At 42.7% G+C, this 20,168-nt stretch overlaps 1 protein-coding gene across 1 annotated transcript; it reads right to left on the reverse strand.

The window, feature by feature from the left end:
* Window positions 1–18,912: 18,912 nt before the first annotated feature.
* LOC149069408 (uncharacterized) lies at window positions 18,913–19,704 on the reverse strand. Its single transcript, XM_089250034.1, has one exon. It carries the CDS (start codon window positions 19,702–19,704, stop codon window positions 18,913–18,915), a length of 792 nt encoding a protein of 263 aa, XP_089106160.1.
* Between the last annotated feature and the right edge of the window lie 464 nt (window positions 19,705–20,168).

Raw genomic sequence — 20,168 nt, forward strand, 5'->3', positions numbered from 1 at the left:
CCGTAAGAGTCAAGGTTCACAGCACTTCACTGAATACCTCTCTCGGCAATGGCAGTAGAGCAGTGTTTCTCAACCCCCGTCCGCGAGAGATTCACCTTTGGATCATTTTAATTGTTTATTTGCTATATAGTTTTCCTGAACACAATAACGGAATTACTTCAGAAACTTTTTTTTTTCATAAGCAATACGTAATTCAAATCTCTGTCCACAAAATTCCTTACATCCGAATATAAACAAGTGAACGATTTCCACTGCGACAAGCAGGAATAGCCATGAGGGGGGCGGGCCCTTTGTTCAACTCCAATGGGAATATCTTTCTCAAGGCGATCCTCGTTCACAAGACTATGCGAATGGGGTCTGGTCTTCTTTTTTTGTTATACGTATGATCCGTCGTTACTATGGGAATATTCTTTAGTAAAATACTACTTTACGTTTCTAAACACCGATAAACACCTATGCCCCGGAGACTGAAAATACATGTGCTAGTGACCATATGCTCATCAGTGACCAAGTGGCATCCTTCTCAATGTGGAGGTGTTGAAGAATAATGAAAAACTTTTGGACAATCAACACATTCTTAACCCATAAGATATGATGTTTTAAAATTAATAATTAGATAGGATGTTTTAAAATTAATTATGGGCCCGTAAAGTACATCGAAGAAATTCCACAGCTTCAATTAAGCATTTTTGAAAGCTGAAACAGGCAGATGGAGAACTTAAAGTTCGGGGGGGGGGGGATCGAAATACCTAGCACCCCTTAAAAAAGAAAAAAATATATATTCGTTTCTATGTTCCTTTAAATCTAGATTTGTTTATTTCATGAAGTCGCCATATTGGTTAACTTAGACACGGTTTGCATGTCCCTCAAAGAAAGAGGTAGATATCACGTGATCCAAAAAAGCCTCATTGAAGAAAACTGGGGCAACGCCGGGTATTATAGCTATGACCTATAAAGATGCCGCTGTTGTTGACCATTCGTGAAAAATGCTCTTGCAAATCTAATTACAACTTTGAATGGGGAAATCTTCCCCTTTGTCATCTGTATGCCAAATGTCAGCCACTAATCAGCGAGGTACACAGAAAATACTGTATTTCGGGCATAAAGCTTAATCAGACATCGAAGCAGTCTGTGTCTGGTTCTCAGAATTGTGTGGTACTGTTTTCTTCGAGAGAAAAAAAATTGGTGCTACGTGCAAGCTGTTATTTCGATTTTTTATTTTATAATTTTTTTTTTTTGGGGTATTCATTTTGTTTGCGAATAAGTGTGTAAATTCGAACTTCATCATGAGTAAAAGACAAGGGACTTTGTTCAGTTTTGGAGTTATAAAATCCCGTATCGAAAGTGAAACTAAAAACAAACCCGATTTTCCCGAGTCAAGCCAGCAGGACGACCATCAGGACGGGCATAACGAGGAAAAAATAGCTAGTGTCACTCAGAAAAAAAGTCAGCGTTCATTCGTAAATATGGTGAAGATTATTTGAAATTTGGTTTCATTCTTTGCCCTGACACCGACCAATTGCCAAGACCTCAATGTGTTATTTGTGCTACTGTTTTGGCAAACGAAGCCATGAAACCATCGCTTCTCATCCGACATCTCAGCACGAACCATCCTGATTTTGCGAACAAACCTATTGACTTCTTCATGCGCAAAAAAGGGGCTCTTCAAGCAGAAAAGGAAATTATTTCTCGAACTTCAACGATTGACGATTCACTACTAACGACATCATATTTGATATCGTTACAAATAGCCAAATGCAAAAAACCGTATACTATTGGCGAAGAACTCATCAAGCCTTCTTTGATTACTGCTTGCCGAGAAGTGTTAGGCCAGTCTGCGGCAAATAGAATGAAAGACATTCCATTGTCAAATGATACCATAGAAAGGCGCATATCCGACATGGCACTAGACACCGAAATACAACTCGTAGAAAAAAATTAAGATATCAAAATTGTTTGCAATACAGCTGGATGAATCCACTGATGTGCGAAACCACAGCATTTTGCTCACGTACGTTCGGTTTATTGATCACGTTGATAATGACGTGATGGAAGACATTTTGAGTGTTTCGGAATTAGCTGCAAACACAACCGGCAATGAAATTTTCAAAGTTTTGTATAATTTTATGAAAGATGAAGGGCTGGATTCGCAAAATTGCGTTGGAGTTTGCACGGTGCTGCGAATCTAACGGGTAGACATTCGGGTTTAGTCGCTAGAATCAAGGATATGGTGAGTAAAAATAACTTAATATCAACGCATTGTTTCATTCACAGGCAAAACCTGGCTTCTAAAAAAATGATTCCTGAACTTAACGAAGTAATGTTGCAATCTATTAAAATAGTTAATTTCATAAAAAAACAGTGCTTTGAATACTGGATTGTTGAGAGTATTGTGTGATGCAAGGACGTAGCCGGGGGGGGGGGGGACTTGGGGGTCTGGGCCCCCCCCCCCCGAAATGTGAGAAAATGACCGAAAAAAGGGAAAAAGATGGCCAAATCCATTGTTCTGTCACTTTGGTCCCCCCCCCCCCCGAAATGAAAGTGGTCCCCCCCCGAACGAAATTTCTGGCTACGCCCCTGGTGTGATGAGATGGGCACCGATCGTAAAAATCTACTTTTTCATTCGGAAGTTCGTTGGCTGTCCCGAGGTAAAGTTCTGAAGAGGATATATGAACTTCGGAAGGAAGTTGAATTGTTCCTTATTGGTAAAAAAAGTGATATGTACCACTTCTTTCAAGATAAGAAGTGAGTAGCCAGGTTGGCATACCTCAGCGACATATTTTCTTCTATAAATGAGTTGAATTTGAAATTTCAAGGATCAGAAACAACGATGTTTCATTCTTGGAATAAGGTTGAATCATTTAAAAAGAAACAAACTCTGGCTGAAAGTGATTGGTGAAAATAATTACGAAATGTTTGTCATACTCAGATTGTGTTACGGAAGAAGATGGCTTGCATTCAAGCACCCTTATTCCAGATGTTACTGAATCGCATTTAAAGATGTTGCTACTGCCGTTTGAAAAATATTATCCGGAACACGAGGACCCAAGGGAAAAATACATGTGGATCGCGAATCCTTTTCTTGAACACAAGACAGCAGCCCTTTCTTATCAAGAAACCCTTGAACTAATTGAATTGTCATCCGACAAAGGATTGAAAACATAGGCGTAAACTTGTATCCGGCCCATGGGCCCGAGCCCCCCCCCCCCAATATTTTTGAAGAGCCGGCTCAGCCCCCCCCCCCCCCAAAAATTCGTGTGAATGGTTTCCTCATTTTGCTATGACCAAAAAAATAAAAATTTCAACCAAAATTTGTCCTAATTATGAATTAGATAATGGAAACAATCTGCTCAAAATTTTATTTCTTTTAAATACTCCTGATTCTTTGGCTTTCTTGTTCATGCCAAAATAATTCTCTCTCATTTCTTTCTTGCCGCTCAGTTCCCCCAGTTTCACTCCCCCTTTTACCATAGCCCACTAAACAATGAATGTCTAGTCGGCCGTGCTTTTACTGCCAAAGGCACGACTGACACAAAGAACTTTCTTTCAGTGGGGAGGGGTCTTTTCTTGTTTTCCTGGAAAAACTCAAAAGTGTCTCTTCTTTTTTCAAATTTATTGTGGGGGGGGGGGGGGCTCAAATGTCCTCATCCCATAGGTTCCAGCGCCTATGTGTGGTGGTGGTGAGAATCGGAAGGTAAATAATATTGAAACCAAGCTAAGAAAAAATTACACTCTGTACAGGATAGGCCCGGAACCTAGGCGCTGACGCCATTTAAGCCTCCGCCAGAAATTTTGTAAGGGGACTGAGTGCGCCCAACAGTAATTTCTGAAAATGCAATGCAATGCACCTTCCTTCTCCTTCGTACGCGCTTGAGTCCCGTATATATACGGGAAAACCAACAACTTTCAGTCCCCCACCCCCTCCTCCCAATGTTTTCTTGAAAAATATTGGGGGGAAAAAAGCACATTCTAAACGTCCATTCGCAACAGAATACCGATACCAAAACAGTTTTCTAGCTTCGTTGCAACAAAATTTGACTTGGGGGGGGGGGGGGATAAAATACAAACGAGTTAATTATACTATTGATTTACAAAACTTGTGTGAAATAAAAAATAAATAAACAATTTTCAAAGGTTTATAAAATTATCGAATTTGAAAGTTGTGGGGGCGACGAAATAATGTTTGCCACAGGCTGCAAAGATCATAGTTACGTCCCCCCCCCCCCCCGCCCACCTTCAAGTTTTCTTCCCGTCTGGTTGGGTGTTTCGAAGATGAGAAACGAAACTAAAATTCAAGGCTGGATTCTTTGGTGGGCCATAGCTCACGGGTCACACTCTATAGTGAATTTTTTGTGTGAAAAAAATAATAGAGAGGAATCGTCCCGGTCCCCCGAGTGGTGAGGGGCATGTTTATAGTGCAATGCAGCGGTTCTCAACCTTTTTTGACTCGCGCAGAGTTCAGCATATAATATCCAGCATTATATCCAGCATATAATTTTTATGGCGGAGCCCTGTTTGACTCGAGGAGCCCTTTTTTGTACATAATTTTTATGGCAGAGAGAACCTGTGTGTGTGTGTGTGTGTGGGCCTCTTTTATATTTATTTATCTATCAAATTTACTGATTTATATTATTTTCTTCGAGTCACCACGGAGCCCTTGGGGCTCCGCGAGCACCGGTTGAGAACCCCTGGTGTAATGTATGCTTGATGACGTTAATTAGTGTTGACGTTACAACGAGGTCTTTATTGTACTTTGTCAAGCCTCTCTCGCTGTCATCCTTATATAAGATTTTAAATTGAAAATTATTTTAAAAAAAAAATTATGTATTGATAGATTATCTTTCCATGTTTAGCGTGACCTTTTTCTTCTATGAACACAGGGTCATAGCGTGCCTTGTCGGGGCCCCAGGGCAATGCCTCGATTGCCTCAGCCTAGTTACGGGCCTGTATGAACATATAGTAGTTTTGAGAGATATAGATGGCTTCTTTCTCAGCCAGAGATATCAAGGAAACAGTTATTTTCTGGATATTATGCTGAGGTGAGCTCGGAAAGAAAAGTCATCACGTCTCCGCCGGGATTCGAACCCAGGCCCTCTTTCATACCGGGCAAGCATGCTACCATCTACACCACTGGAGACACATGAATCTGCCTTCCAAATTTCACGCACTGTGTCGTGAGGCGCTGAAGTAGAGGCATTAGTAGCCTCTCTTAACTTCAGGAAATGGCCCCCGGGTGGGATGGTTTAGAGAGATATAGATGGCTTTTTTCTCAGCCAGAGATATCAAGGAAACAGTTATTTTCCGGATTCTCCAGTGGTGTAGATGGTAGCATGCTTGCCCGGTATGCAAGAGGGCCTGGGTTCGAGTCCCGGTGGAGACGTGATGACTTTTCTTTCCGAGCTCACCTCAGCATAATATCCGGAAAATAACTGTTTCCTTGATATCTCTGGCTGAGAAAAAAGCCATCTATATCTCTCTAAACCGTCCCACCCGGGGGCCATTTCCTGAAGTTAAGAGAGGCTACTAATGCCTCTACTTCAGCGCCTCACGACACAGTGCGTGAAATTAGGAAGGCAGATTCATGTGTCTCCAGTGGTGTAGATGGTAGCATGCTTGCCCGGTATGCAAGAAGGCCTGGGTTCGAGTCCCGGCGGAGACGTGATGACTTTTTTTTCCGAGCTCACCTCAGCATAATATCCGGAAAATAACTGTTTCCTTGATATAGTAGTTTTATTTAGAAGACACCAACGAATTGGTTGGTGTCTTCTAAATATTCTTGGGCAAAGTCAAAGTGGATCAACTCTTCTGTATAGTAGTTTATTCCAGACAACCAGCTTTCCCGGATAGATAGAACAAGGCAAAGCGCTTGGACAACGGTTATCGTGCGGAGTGATCAAAGAAAAGTCGTTGGGTCGCAACAGGCAGGATTTAACCATTTTGAGGAAAACAAAGCACATGCTTAGGGCATCAGCAAAGGGCCATCACAAAAAAATATCGATTATTTTTCTTTGATGATTGTAGATCGACTGCGACAGGAGAAGAAAATGTCATCAATGAATAATAAATCCTCTTGAACGCTCTGTACTATAGCTGTGGCACTATATTGTAACGATAGAATCGTCGACCAGCTCCCACCACCCACCATTTAAAAAGTGAAGGGGGGGGGGGGTTCGCGATTCTGTTTTGAACAGTTTTCTTTTTTCTTTTTTTATACATCGCTTCCTGTACGATCTCCTTCCTCATTGTGTGCACAGTATACCCCCCCCCCCCGGAGAGGTCATTTGCGGCGTCCTATCAGCGGCGCTTTGCTTATTGAAGTACCCTGTACTGCAGTAGCATGACGTCTCTACAACTGCTCCGGAGCAACACCTTCTAAAGGAAAAGATTGCTCCAGAAGGTGTTGCCCGGAGCAAGGCGGAGTATACACAAACACACACACACACACACACACATATATATATATATATAGGCTAATTCCGAAAAAAAAATAGCCATGTGCCAATTTGTGTGAAGAACACAAACACGCACACGAATGGGCAGCCAGATGTATTGGAAATGTTTCCCTGAGGCGGGGCGCGAGAACTTTCTTGAAATTTTGCCATAGATACCGTCCTCCAAGGACGTAGAAGTGTCTGAAATAGAGGGGAAAAGTTGGCCTATCCATATATTGTTCTACCACTTTGGTCCCCCTCCAAACGAAATTTCTGGAAACGGGGCTGCCGCCATCTATGCTTAAGCCGGTCGTTGTATCCTTCATCAAGGCTCAACTTGTATCAGACAGTATCTCTTGGTAAGTACTATAGCTCATTAACAGTTTCTCTAATTTTGGGGGCATTTCGCGAGTACGTTAAAGGATTATACAGATATTCTTGAGGCCAAAAGCTTTTATGACAAACATTGTTTGGAACAAGAATTGTTATCGAAATCCAAAGTACAGTAGGACCTCGATTATCCGAGGGTGGATTATCCGGAGTTCGAAAATGACAAAACTACGGAAGGTGAAACTATGGAACTATGAAAAGAGAGCCGAGCATGAAATTATTGCTCAGACAACTCAAGTAGTTGGGGTAATATTTATTCGGTGATGGTGATTAGAAGAATGGGAACAGAATATTATTATTGAAGTTATTATTATGAATATATTATTATGATCAGTCAGATCAGTGTTTCCCAAAGTGGGCAATATTACCCCTTCGGGGGGCGATGAGAGAAAATTTTATTCAGAAGGTGGGGATGGAACAAAAAGTTTGGGAAACTGGAGTTTTACCCACCTCCTTCTCATGTCGAAAGGCACACTGCAGTGAAATAGGAAATTCTTTTTGTCATCCTGTGATTTTCCAATCTAGCAATCACATGCAGAGAATGTTTGGTGCCAATATCGATTTTCTAGTCGCCATGATGGTCTGGAGTGTGGGATTTGTCAAGCTTTGGCGTATAGGGACAGAGTTCGTATCCCCCTAGAAAATCCTTGGGAAAAAGTTCATTTTCAAGTCTTTAAAAGTCCTTAAAAAATCGTAGCAGTCCTTGAAAACATTATAACACTTTCAAGTGCTTTTAAGAGTGCTTGAATTTTTTTTTACGTGAATTTCTTCCATCAATTTTTGTCTTACCCTCCCCCTAAACTATGTTCTGCTGAGATGAAAACGAGTGGAACAATAACTATGAATTAATTAACTGTGTTTCCTCAAAGTGTGCGCCGTGGCTCCTGTCGCGTAGCTATTTTGTCAGGGGTATGGCCCCCACATCCTGTAGCCGGGCCCCCCGATCATATTTTCACGGGCCCCCTTCATGAAGAATTTACAGCGTGAAAAAACAAAAAAGGTAAAAATCGTCCCGGGCCCCCAGGGCTGGAGCCTTGTCAGCCCACCCCTTGTGGGGACCATGTTCAGGGGCAAGGCTGTAACTAGGATTTTTGCCGCCCCCACGATATTAAAATTCGATGATTTTTTTAAATAGTGTTCTTTGTTTCCACCTGAAATTTTCCACCCTTAACTTTTGCCACCCGGGGCAGTTGTCCTCACTGTCCCCCCCCCCCTCCAGTTCCGTCCTTGGTCAGGGGCGTCGCGACAAGCTGGAGATATTGATTTGTATGCTTATTTTTTTATTTTTTGAAGTGCCTCTTTTATAAGTAAAAGTTTCTACCAAACTATTCTTGGGAGCCGTAAATGAACCATGAATTGGGCAAGACTGGGCCGCTGGTAACAAAATGCGGAGAACCACTGAGTTACGGGACAATGTTCAATGTTTTGTCGCACTAAGGTCATTTTCTGCACACGAGGGCTAATTAGACAGGGGCCTACAATTTATTGCCGATTTCGAACGGCAGGCTTGTTTTTTATACTCATCGAGAGGTTGGTGCGCTAACCCCTCGATGGGGGACTCCCTGTGGTAGCAATTTTTTCTGCTGTCATGTCACCATTTTTGTTGTACCCTGTGTCAGGAAAGTTTTCTGACAAGGACGAACCGAATATCGAACTCGCGACACCTCTAAACATCCTTTGGTGCTTCAGGCGAGTACCTTATCGACCTAGGCTAACGCGCCCCTGAAAACAGAACATATGATCACGCATACCTGAGGTATTTCTCAACTTTGAAAGGTGTTGCTAAAATCTGACAGAAAAACACTGCACTTAAGATCTTGCTGTGAAATTATTTCAAACTTGAAAAATTTATGAACGACAGTTTTATACAGGGCCGCAACTAGATGCATTGTCGGCCGGGACAAGCACAGGAACTTTTATGCCCCCTTTATAATGTTGAAGGAGAGGTTAAAGGGTGAAATTGCCGCACCCTCTAGTCCAGCGCTAGCGTTACTAGACCCCACTGCTCTCCACTAGTTGCGGCCCTGCTAAAATTTTCTACATTTTTCTTAAAACTATTCTAGATTGTTCTGCAGTAGCCAGGGACGCCGGAAGTCAGAAATGATTGGTGTTGCTCAAAGTATGCGAGTCATTTCTCTGTACAGGCGAGAATATTTGCATACATTTTGCCTGACCATACGTCCCTTTTTTGAAGTAGTGTCCCGTTTTTTTCGAATCTTTGATTTTAGCGATGACCCATTCTTCCACCTACTTTTGTAGGAGGGGGTATAGGGGTCCCGTGTCTGCCCCAAGACCAGTGCCGTCTTAATGCATTGGCCCACCTGGGCACGGCCCGGGGGCCTCAAGAGAACGCCGGTCTCACAAAAATGAAAACCAGTTAAAATTTTCGAGAATTTGCCGGGTGGGATCTCAGAAAAACCGCTTAGCCCTGGGGCCCATGATGCTCTAAAGACGGCCCTAATTTAAATTATTTTTTTGAATAAATTGAAATATTGAAAGAAAATATATTTTTATATGTGTGCTATATTTTTCAATTTCTGTTAATTTAAAACCACTCAAGTTACATGCGGAACTTTCCCAGATTACTTAGCGATCCGTGGCATAATTACGGATCATTTGCACAGTTCCAGAGCACTTAAGCAGCCCCGACACATTTCCTGAGCACTTGAAAGATCCGTGAAACATTTAGAAATCGCTGAAGAGGCTCTGTAAGGAATTTCTCATTAGGGAGAATGTTAGAAGAGTTGATCCACTTTGCCCAAGAATATTGAGAAGACCAACGAATAAGGCAAATACACAAAAAGTAATAAAAGTCCTAATGCATTTCAACACCAATTGGTGGCGTCTTCAGAGGAAAAGTTTAACCACTAGTCTCGGTGACCGAGTTTCTCACTTGAGTTGAATACCAAGTGGGAAACTCGGTCACCAATACTAGTGGTTAAACTTTTAAACCATTAAAAATATTTCATATTTTTATAAAAGGTGGTTGGTGACGTCAGCATCATCCAAACCCCCCCCCCCCTTGTCATCTAAAGTCAGCAAATCGGGAACCCCCTCCCCCATCGATGCTGACGTAATACTTGAATGACTCTTTACCTAAGGGGCCCGGTGCGTCTCAATAGTTTCGGACACGAAAAATATTTGCCCGATTTTATATATTTCGGGGGTAGGAATCGCAAGGGCGTAGTGGGGGGGGGGGACTTGGAGATCTGGTCCCCTCCCGAAATGTAAGAAAATGACCGAAAAAAGGGAAAAAATGACCAAATCTATTGTTCTATCACTTTGGTTCCTCCTCCCCCTCCCCCCGAACGAAATTTCTGGCTACGCCCATGAGGAATCGGCATCTATTATTTCAAAATATACAAGAATGCTGTGAAATATCCCTACAGGAAATGTTAAATACACAATTCAATAAATTAACACAAAAACTGGCGAAAATTCAGCACTGAATGTAATTTTAAACTAATGAGAAAATAAAATCCTGAAACTGATAAAAATTTTGGACTTGATGAATCAGAAATAATTCCTGCACCACACGCAATAAAAATTCAGAATTTACGGGGGGAAAAATTTCAGAATTTTTGAAAGAAATAATTCCAGAATTGATGAGACTTCAGAATTAATGCAAGAAGTAATTTCTCGAGAATTCATGAAACCCTCCAATAGTTTGCCGTGAGTGCAAGGGCCCACAAAGCACGGTGCCCAGTGATACCGCTCCTGTTGCACATTCCTAACGGAAATCACTTTTCCTCATTTCTCTTTGACAGCCTCAACAGTTTGTCAGTGAATATATGTTGTATAAATTTTGTTGACTGGGCTATGCCCTCACATCCCGTTGTCTGGGATTTTTGGCGGCCCGAAGCAGAGGCGGATTTAAGGGCGGGCGCACCAGGTGTACACCTTGGGCCATGTAAAACCCAAACGTAACACTTTTTTCTAATTTAAGGGGTCCAATATTTACTTTTGTGTCCGGGGTCTCAACTGACTTCCGCATCTGCCCCCCCCCCCCAAAACTGTTCACGGGCTCTTCTGTAGTGAATTTACAGCTTGAAAAAAACCCAAAAAGATTAAAGTAATTGTCCCAGGCCCCAGGGCTGTTCCCATGTCGGCCTTACCCTTGTGGGGCAAATGCCGAACTTGACCATACGAAAATTGGGCGTCGACATCTGCACAATAATTTTACGGAATTTAAGTTAACTTTACTTGAAAGTTATTGGCAACATTCCCAGTTTAAACGACAGCGGATGGCTTTTCTACAGTTAATTACACAAAAGAAAGGAAAAAAAATCATTTAGATAAAAGCAAACTTATGTGGGGTAGAATCTAGTTCATCAATATGCCAATCTGAAATCCTTTGAACTTTGCAAAAAAACCAAATCTTAAGCTTTTTTTTTTTTTCTCACATGGGAGTTTCATTATTCCAAGAGAGCAAATTTGTTATTACTACTATCTGACATAAATAGTTCAATCTTACACGAACGGCGAGGAATGGTTCGATTCTCCACATACAGCTGGACATCCGACACACATTCAGCGGAAAAAAAAAATTACACACCATAGGAAGTCCAGCCAGGGCCGCGACTAGGGGGGAGCAGACGGGTTTCATGCCTCACGCGCTAGACCCGAGGGGGCGCAAATTTCATTCTGAAACCTCACCTTCAACATGGAGGCGTCAAAATGCGCGCTTGCCCCGGGTGACCAAGCATCTAGTTGTGGTCCTGAGTTCAACATAGGAATCCGTATCGCTGTACAGCAGAAATGATTTTTTCCCCCTCATGTGGTAGATTTACTGTATATCTATTCAAGATAACAGCCAGGTAATTTAGCCGCACACTAAACTGGAATCTTTGGTGGGCCCTCATAGTGAACTTATAGCATGGAAACAAAAACAATGTTAATTATCTTGGGCCCCAGGGCTGGATCACTGTCAGCCCTACGCTTGTGTGTGTGTAGGGGGGGGGGGGTTGGCAGGATTATTGGTGTTGCTATACTGTAGAAACGAGTTTTTTCTTCATGTGGAAAATATACTGAAAATATACGTGAATTCTCAGAAAAATCTATTGACCAGGGGGCTCATGATGCTCTTAAGACGGCCCTGTCAGCAAGCAAAGCACCACATCGAAAGAAAGTTCTACAGGAAATGATCGAAAGAACTTACTGTTCATGTGTACCGCATCTGTCTTTTTCGGCAGACCTCCTGTACCCCCCCCCCCCCCAAATGCTTACAGTAGACTTTCTCACCCTCTCGGGATAACGCTGAAAACATAGGGAGAGAAAAAATTCTGAAAGGTCATATGGCCGTCAAAAGAATTGAAACTCTTTTTTTCGGGACTCTCCACATCTGCGTATTCTCAGAAAGAGACAATGAACAAATCACTTAAGTGTCCACTCTAAATGGTCATCAGCCATCTCACTGGCAATTTTCGTATACGTCAGCAATCACCCTAAAATTTATGTCTTTTGCAGTGTCAATATGCAATAACTGTTGCATCAACGCTTTTTCACTGCATACAAAAATTTTGTGCGCATTTGATGGATATAATTTTTTTCTTTTTTCAAAAGTTTCCGAGTTATAGTCGAAGTGAAAACGTCGAAAAACATTAAAATGTATTTGTTGTATTGTTGTTTGAAATGTATTGTTACCAATTGCTACCAAAGTTAAACATCGTATAAACATGAAAGTCGTATAACTGAGTGACGTATGAACGAGGTTACTCTGTAATTTAGAGATATGCCCTATTAAAAATAAGCGTTTTTATATAGTTAACTCTTAATGCTCAAAATAAAATGTCACAAAAATTCACATTTTTAGCTTTGCTTACCGTTCTTTTGGGCTAGAACCGTAGGATTCATCCACGTGGGAAAAAAATTAATCCTTTACGTACGCAAACTCGTTCAACTATTTTACTAAAAGATTTCGACACAACTGTATTTTTGCAGACACGAACCATAAATATTTTTCTGTTCAACCGATCCAAGAATGTCGTCTGTGAATAGAAGTTTTGAGGGGAGGTGTGTCCTCAAGACAGTACAGCGAATAAAAAAGGCCGATGCGGAATGTAGCCTTTTTTTTCAGAAGCAAGGAAAAACCCCTTGATTTGTTCGGACTGGGAGAGGGAGGGGATTATTAGAGGGGCCGTGAGCGAAATCACGTTATTCAGTACACACGTCATTACGGTCATTTCGTACAATACTTTTTGCAGGAAAACGCTTTAAACGAGAAATCTCGATGAGTATCAGTGATAAGAGTTGTCATTAGAGAGTCGCGAAATAAGTCGCACCAAGGAGGAAAACGTTATATGCGGGATCCCCTGTATTTTGTACAAAAGCTTGCAGCAAAGCTGTCTCAGTATCATAACCCGCCCACGAGAGTGGGGCTGGCGAGTTTCAGGCCTGGGGCCAGGACCATTCCTGTCATTTTTTGTCTTTTTTTTCCCACTATTAGTTCACTATAGAGGGGGTCCGCTGAAGAGCGCAACCTACGGGGCCCCTGTTCCAGGATGTTGGGGGGGGGGGGTCATGTGCTTTATCAGCACCCAAAAGCAATTTCACTGTGGAATACGACGTCTGTCTACGCCAATTTTCATTCTATCCAGACATTCTACGAACTGAAATAGCAGGAGTCGCGCGGTAGCCCTGAGGACACGCACAAAATGCTGGTGTCCTTGACGTCAGTAGCCATGACCATCACAATGTCTTTTCTTCCTTCCTAGGAGAACGACTGCCATCCGAGAGCGGAAGTGGGGGGGGGGGGCGCTTGTAAAACGTCCTTTTCTCCGTTTCCGTTTTTTTTTGGTTTTTTTCGTTTACTTGTACATGTGTATAGTTAAAACAAATTTCAATGAGAATAGAAGGTACGTAGTTCAAAATATTCGTCCGTACGAGTACAAATTGATATGATTGATATTAAAGAGTCCTGTCTATTTTCCTATGGGACATATCTGAAAGAAAAAAAATCAAGAAGACCTTTCCACGGGCCATCCTGACTCCCGGGACCCAGGGCAGGAGCCCTGTCAGCCCCCCCCCCCCATGTGGGGAACATGCATACTTGCATAAGCGGCGCACGATTTGGTATTGTTTGTTCTGTCTGCACATGTTCTTTAATTGTATCATCTATTCATTTCTCTGCACACTACCCATGGCAAATTGTTACTTTGACTGTCGCAACAGAATGTAACTTCCCAGGGAAAAGAAGGCCAGAATGCCCTCATTGGAAAAGAGGCAGATTGGCCCACCGGCGCCCCATGTAATTCCCCCCCCCCTTATTGTTGTGTCACCAACTTTGAATTTTTATGTCATACATGCATCAGCGGCGCACGATTTGGTACTGTTTGTTCTGTCTGCACATGTTCTTTAATTGTATCTATTGTATTTCGTTCGATATGGCACATGTACATTTCTCTACACACTACCCATAGCAAATTGTTACTTTGACTGTCGCACCCTGTAACACCCTGCGGAAAAGAAGGTCAGAAAGCCAACCGGCCACATTGGAAAAGAGGCAGATTGGCCCACCGGCGCCCCATGCAAATTTCGCCCCCCTTTGGTGCTGTGGTTCCAACTTTTGCATTTATATGTCATACACGCATAAGCGGCGCACGATTTTGGATTGTTTGTACTGTTTGCACATGTTATTATTATTATTTTTTTTATATATCTGTAGTATTTTTTGATGTCACACGTGCATTTTTCTGCGTATGACTTTTGGCAAATTGCAGATTTGACTGTCGCACTCGTATGTGGCTCCTCAAGTGAAAAGAAGGACAAGAGACCAGACCGTCAGAATTGAATTGAGATTGAATGTCGACAAATCAAATAACTTCATACGTAGTCAAGAATAACGAGGCCCGCTGATTGAGGCCCTTGTCGCGAGGCGTTCCACGTTTTCCTTGATTGGAAGCGATGTTCCCGTCCTGTAACAAATTATTCCCTCATATCCACAATAGAAGTTCTTGGGGGTGGGGATGGTAGGGGTGGTCGGGGGATCTCCCTTTCATTTTCGAAAAGGTCTCTTCGCGTTCTCCTAAAGTCATTCTTCCTCTTTTTCGAGGCTTAGTTCGTCCTGGAAGGTTTTGTTGTAAGGTTTTGGAGACCATGCCTACAGAGATAGACAGACTTTGTTGAAGGGGTGGTGCAGAGAAGAGCTACGCGTGTCCTTATTGTGAGGTTTGAGTTATGAATAAAGATTTAATTTTTTTGAATATGTTCACATTGAATGAATGCGAGGTGTCTGGAAGATATGACCGAAGTGTTCAAAATTTTCAATGGGATGGATAGGATGGACCATGTACACCACCAATCGACTGCTTTTACATGGGGACACCAGTATCGATTGGTGAGGGACAATGCAAGGTTATGGTGTCGCCGGGAATTTTTCTCTAATAGAATTGTTAATAAATCGAATAGCTTACCCCCGGATGTAGTAAATTGTAACACAATTGACACGTTTAAAAAGAAATACGATAAACATGTTGGGGTAAATCGAGAAGCTATCCATTCTTAGAATAAGACAACCATATTATTCTTTATGGGCATTGTATAATATTTTATCATGTGTATATATTGTTATTGTTTATAGTTTTTGTTAATTGCATTTTTAATTGGGTTGCTGTATTTTTGAAATATATGACATCCATATTTTTATGGGCATCTTTTTCTCAGCCACCTCGATGGGCATTTTGCCTGTTGTGGCGTTGTATTTGTATTTATTATTACGTTAGATTTGGATCGATTACATATATATAGTTTAGGCACCCAGTTTAGGGACCGATGCAGGGCACCGGTGTGTAGGCGCCTATCTGTAGGACCGGTTGTTGAGCTCCATTATTAAATATAATAACAATCAGAAGGTTTTAAATAATACATGTTTAATTTGGTACGGACACATAAAAATGAAAGACATCACATAACAATGGTTGCTTGCCGACTGCGAAGAAAAACATTCGATTTTTTTATCGCAACTTGCGTTGCTAGGTAACAAATATTCGCACCAGAAAATTGCGAAGTGCGACGTCATTATTTTTCCGCAATCGGTAAAAGTTCAAGTAGAGGTCACTACACACTCCCCCCCTAGTGTCAACGAAATGTCGTGGTCGAGTATCTGTCGGGGAAGTGGACATGACGCCCGGAACGAGTCACAGTTGCTGGTACTGTACTTGGACGGACGGGTGACGTCGAAGGCACTTCGGTATGCTGGTCACTTAAGAAAGCTGGGATCAACCGATCGATGGAGATTCTCCTGGATGTCCCGTTGAAGTCGATGTCGAAGAATTTATCTCGTCGATCTTTGACCAGAAATGGGCCTTGATACGTTGGTTGCAAGGCAGAGTGTGGTGCATCGTTACGCAGGAAGACATGAGATGCGGATTGTAGACATGTAGGAACATATGTTGGCGTAGATCCGTGAGTTGTTGTAGGTATGGGTTTCATTGAACGCATTAGTTTTTGAAGTTGATGGACGAAATCGGATTGTTTGATGTCTGGTATTGCGGAGAAGTACTCGCCAGGTAGTTGCAATGGTGATCCGTAGAGGATTTCGGCGGACGAGCATCCTAAATCTTCTTTCACTGCGGATCTCAGGCCTAGTAGTGCTAATGGAAGAGCGTCAACCCAAGCTACATGGGATTGGATTCGGCATCTTAGGGCAGCTTTCAGAGATCGGTGTTGTCTCTCGATGAGTCCATTCACCTGAGGATGATATGCGTTCGTCTTGTGATGTTGGAATCCGAGGCATCTGCTTAAGGTTTGGAAAAGATGACTCTCAAACTGTCTTCCTTGGTCTGTGGTGATCTTCTGTGGTATGCCAAATCTGGCAAACCAGGTCGCAATTAGGGCTTTGGCGACTGTTTCGGCAGTTTTGTCTGGCATAGGTGCGGCTTCGATCCATCTGGAATATCTGTCTATTATCGTTAGGAGGTACCGTGAGCCTTGGCATAATGGCAATGGGCCAACTATGTCGAGATTGATGTGTTGAAATCTATTGTTTGGTACTTTGAATTCGGCCAGAGCGGAACGAATGTGTCGGTGAACTTTATAACGTTGGCATGCAGTGCATGCTCTACTCCACGCCTGACAATCTTTTTTGATGTTGCGCCAGATGAAGCGTTGAGAAACCAACTTGGTAGTAGCTTTGATACCTGAATGAGAAAGCGTATGGAGTGATTCAAAAGCTTGTCTTCTGTGTGCTTCTGGAATATAAGGACGGATGTGTCCCGTAGAAATGTCACAAAACAAGTGATTCGTTATATTACTGTCCGGCAAACGCAGTTTGACGATTTTCAATGATGAGCTTTGTTGGAGTTCACGTAATTCATCGTCACATTGAGAGTCGGCAATCGCATCGTAGTCGATTGGTGATGGAGAAGCAATAGTTGCGATGCGTGACAAAGTGTCAGCAACTACATTGTTTGGTCCGGGAATATACCTGATATCAGTAGTAAATTCTGCGATATAATTTAATTGCCGTAGTTGTCGAGGCGAAGCTTTGTTCGGGTCTTGTTTGAAGGCATACATCAATGGACGATGATCACTATAAATGGTAAAATGACGTCCTTCTAGCTGGCATTTGAAATGTTTAACTGCGCTATAAATAGCTAGAAGTTCTCTGTCATACGCACTGTATTTTACTTGAGACTGGGAGAGTGTGCGAGAGAAAAAACTGAGGGGTTGGATCACACCGTCATACTCTTGCTGTAACACTGCACCGATGGCATTGTCCGATGCATCTGCTACGAGAGAAATGTACGCGTTTGGCTTTGGATGAACGAGCAAAGTGGCGTTGCATAGCGCTTCCTTGACATCGGCGAAGGCTTGTGAAGCTTGTTGAGTCCAATTGAGTGGTTTTCGGCTGTTTTTCGCATGACCTGCTAACATAGCGGTGAGTGGTTCACTTGATGACATCTACTTTGGCGGATAACGGTTTGAGTCCATTCTTGCTAATTTCATATCCCAAGAATTTGATGGTCGGGACGCCAAATATGCATTTTGGCACATTTATGCTCAGTCCGTATTCGTCAAGTCGACTGAATACTTCACGTAAGTGTTGGAGATGAGTTTGCTCGTCTGGAGAAGCTACCAGGATATCGTCTAAATAACAGAATACGAATTCCAATCCTTGTAGGATCGTATTCATGAATCTCTGGAAGGTCTGCGCTGCATTGCGTAATCCAAACGTCATATACGGAAATTCGAAGAGTCCAAACGGTGTAGTAATTGCTGTTTTTGGAATATCCGGCTTGTGCACTGGAATTTGTTGATACGCTCTAATCAGGTCGATTGAGGAATATATTGTCGTTCCGTGGAGAATGTGCGAGCAATCTGTGAGGAAAGGAATCGGGTAACGATCAGGAACTGTGATTTTGTTTAGTGCTCTATAGTCTCCACACGGTCTCCAGTCGCCAGATTTCTTTGGCACTAGATGGAGTGGACTAGACCAACTGCTCTTCGAAGGCTGACAAAGTCCTTGTTGCATCATGAACTCGAACTCTTTTCGCGCAACTTTCAACTTTTCCGTGGAAAGCCGTCGAGGTCGGGCAAAAACTGGTGGACCTGTAGTCTCAATGAAATGCTTGATATTGTGCTCTTTAATTTTCTTATTTTGGATGTGTGGACGGAGAATATCAGGAAACTCTTTGACTATATCCCGATATGGCGATGATAATAGATCGATACCGTTCAAGCAAAAAGATGGGAGCTGCGATATTTCTTGCAATGGAACAAGTGGCAGATAGCAAGGTCGTTCCATCGATGAGGCGATGATGTTTGCTATCGACTAACAGATTGAAATGCGATAGAAAATCTACACCAATAATTGGTTGGGTTACGTCGGCTATGATGAACGGCCAAGCAAATGTCCTTCGGAGGTTCAAATTCAATGTTAGAAGTTTGGTACCGTAAGTTGAGATAGAGGAACCATTGGCGGCTGTAAGAATCAACTTCTCGGGTTTCTTGTGGGTATTGACGACAGTTCGCGGGACGACTGACACATCAGCACCCGTGTCGATCAAAAAATTCCAGTTGGTGGAAGGATCGGCCAGTATGACTCTGTCGACGAATTGGCAGCCGTGGCCTTGGCCGGTGGACGACTGCCTTATTAGTTTCCCGGTGAGGTTTTGAAGGAGCAGGGCTGTTGACATTTCTTAGCCTGAGCTCCGAAACTGGTGTGATAGAAGCAGAAGCCATTTTCAGCTTGTTTGTATTGGGCTCGGCTGTGGGATCGCGAGCGAGAATACCGTTCTCGATGACGATGGTCGAATCGAGGTCTAGGCTGTCGCTGTGAAGTGTGAATAGCGGCCTTCAGCTCACTCAACTCTTTGGTCAGAGCTGCGACTTGTTGCTCCAGTGATTGGCTGATTGCGTTCTCAGGTCGACCGGATGCTGAACAGATATTTGGAATGGCCAACTCAGCGATTTTATCTGCCATCGAAGCGAGTTGTGGAAGCCCTTCGCTCAAAGCAGCTAGTATAGCTTGGACGTTAGCGGGGAGTCGCGCAAACCACAATGATTTCAGCAAGTCGTCACTAAAGTTACGTCCGGCAAGCTCACGCATTCGGGCAAGTACATGAGATGGTTTTTGATCTCCTAGTTCTAAACCTTGCAGTGGCGTACGGATTTTCGATGATTCGCTCTCCGCGTAAACCTGAATCAATCGTGTCTTCAGCGCGTCGTATTTATTCTGCTGGGGAGGTTCTAGAACTAAATCTTGGACTGTCGATAAAATATCGGCATCGATACCAGCGATAGTATGGTTGAACTTCGTAGCATCGGCAGTTATCGCTGCGATCGAGAATTGTGCTTCTTGTTGGATAAACCACAAGTTTGGATTGTTTCTCCAAAATGGAGGCGGCTTTATAGCGACGCGATCGACATTCGGCGGATTGTCCATTTGAAACGGAGGAAACGATTACTCGCTTACCTTGAGAAGCTTGCTGTTCGAAATCACGTCCGGCGTCGCCAGTTTAGGCACCCAGTTTAGGGACCGATGCAGGGCACCGGTGTGTAGGCGCCTATCTGTAGGACCGGTTGTTGAGCTCCATTATTAAATATAATAACAATCAGAAGGTTTTAAATAATACATGTTTAATTTGGTACGGACACATAAAAATGAAAGACATCACATAAAAATGGTTGCTTGCCGACTGCGAAGAAAAACATTCGATTTTTTATCGCAACTTGTGTTGCTAGGTAACAAATATTCGCACCAGAAAATTGCGAAGTGCGACGTCATTATTTTTCCGCAATCGGTAAAAGTTCAAGTAGAGGTCGCTACAATAGATAGGAAGAATTTATAAAGCGGAAGGAGCAGAACATTAATTAGACATCTTATCTACTTGATGTCAGGGGTGGAAC

Source organism: Pholcus phalangioides, unplaced genomic scaffold (assembly GCF_987345545.1).
Source record: "Pholcus phalangioides strain wild (caught in Gottingen) unplaced genomic scaffold, Ppha-v1.0 ptg000022l_1, whole genome shotgun sequence".
Classification (NCBI taxonomy): Eukaryota; Metazoa; Arthropoda; class Arachnida; order Araneae; family Pholcidae; genus Pholcus; species Pholcus phalangioides.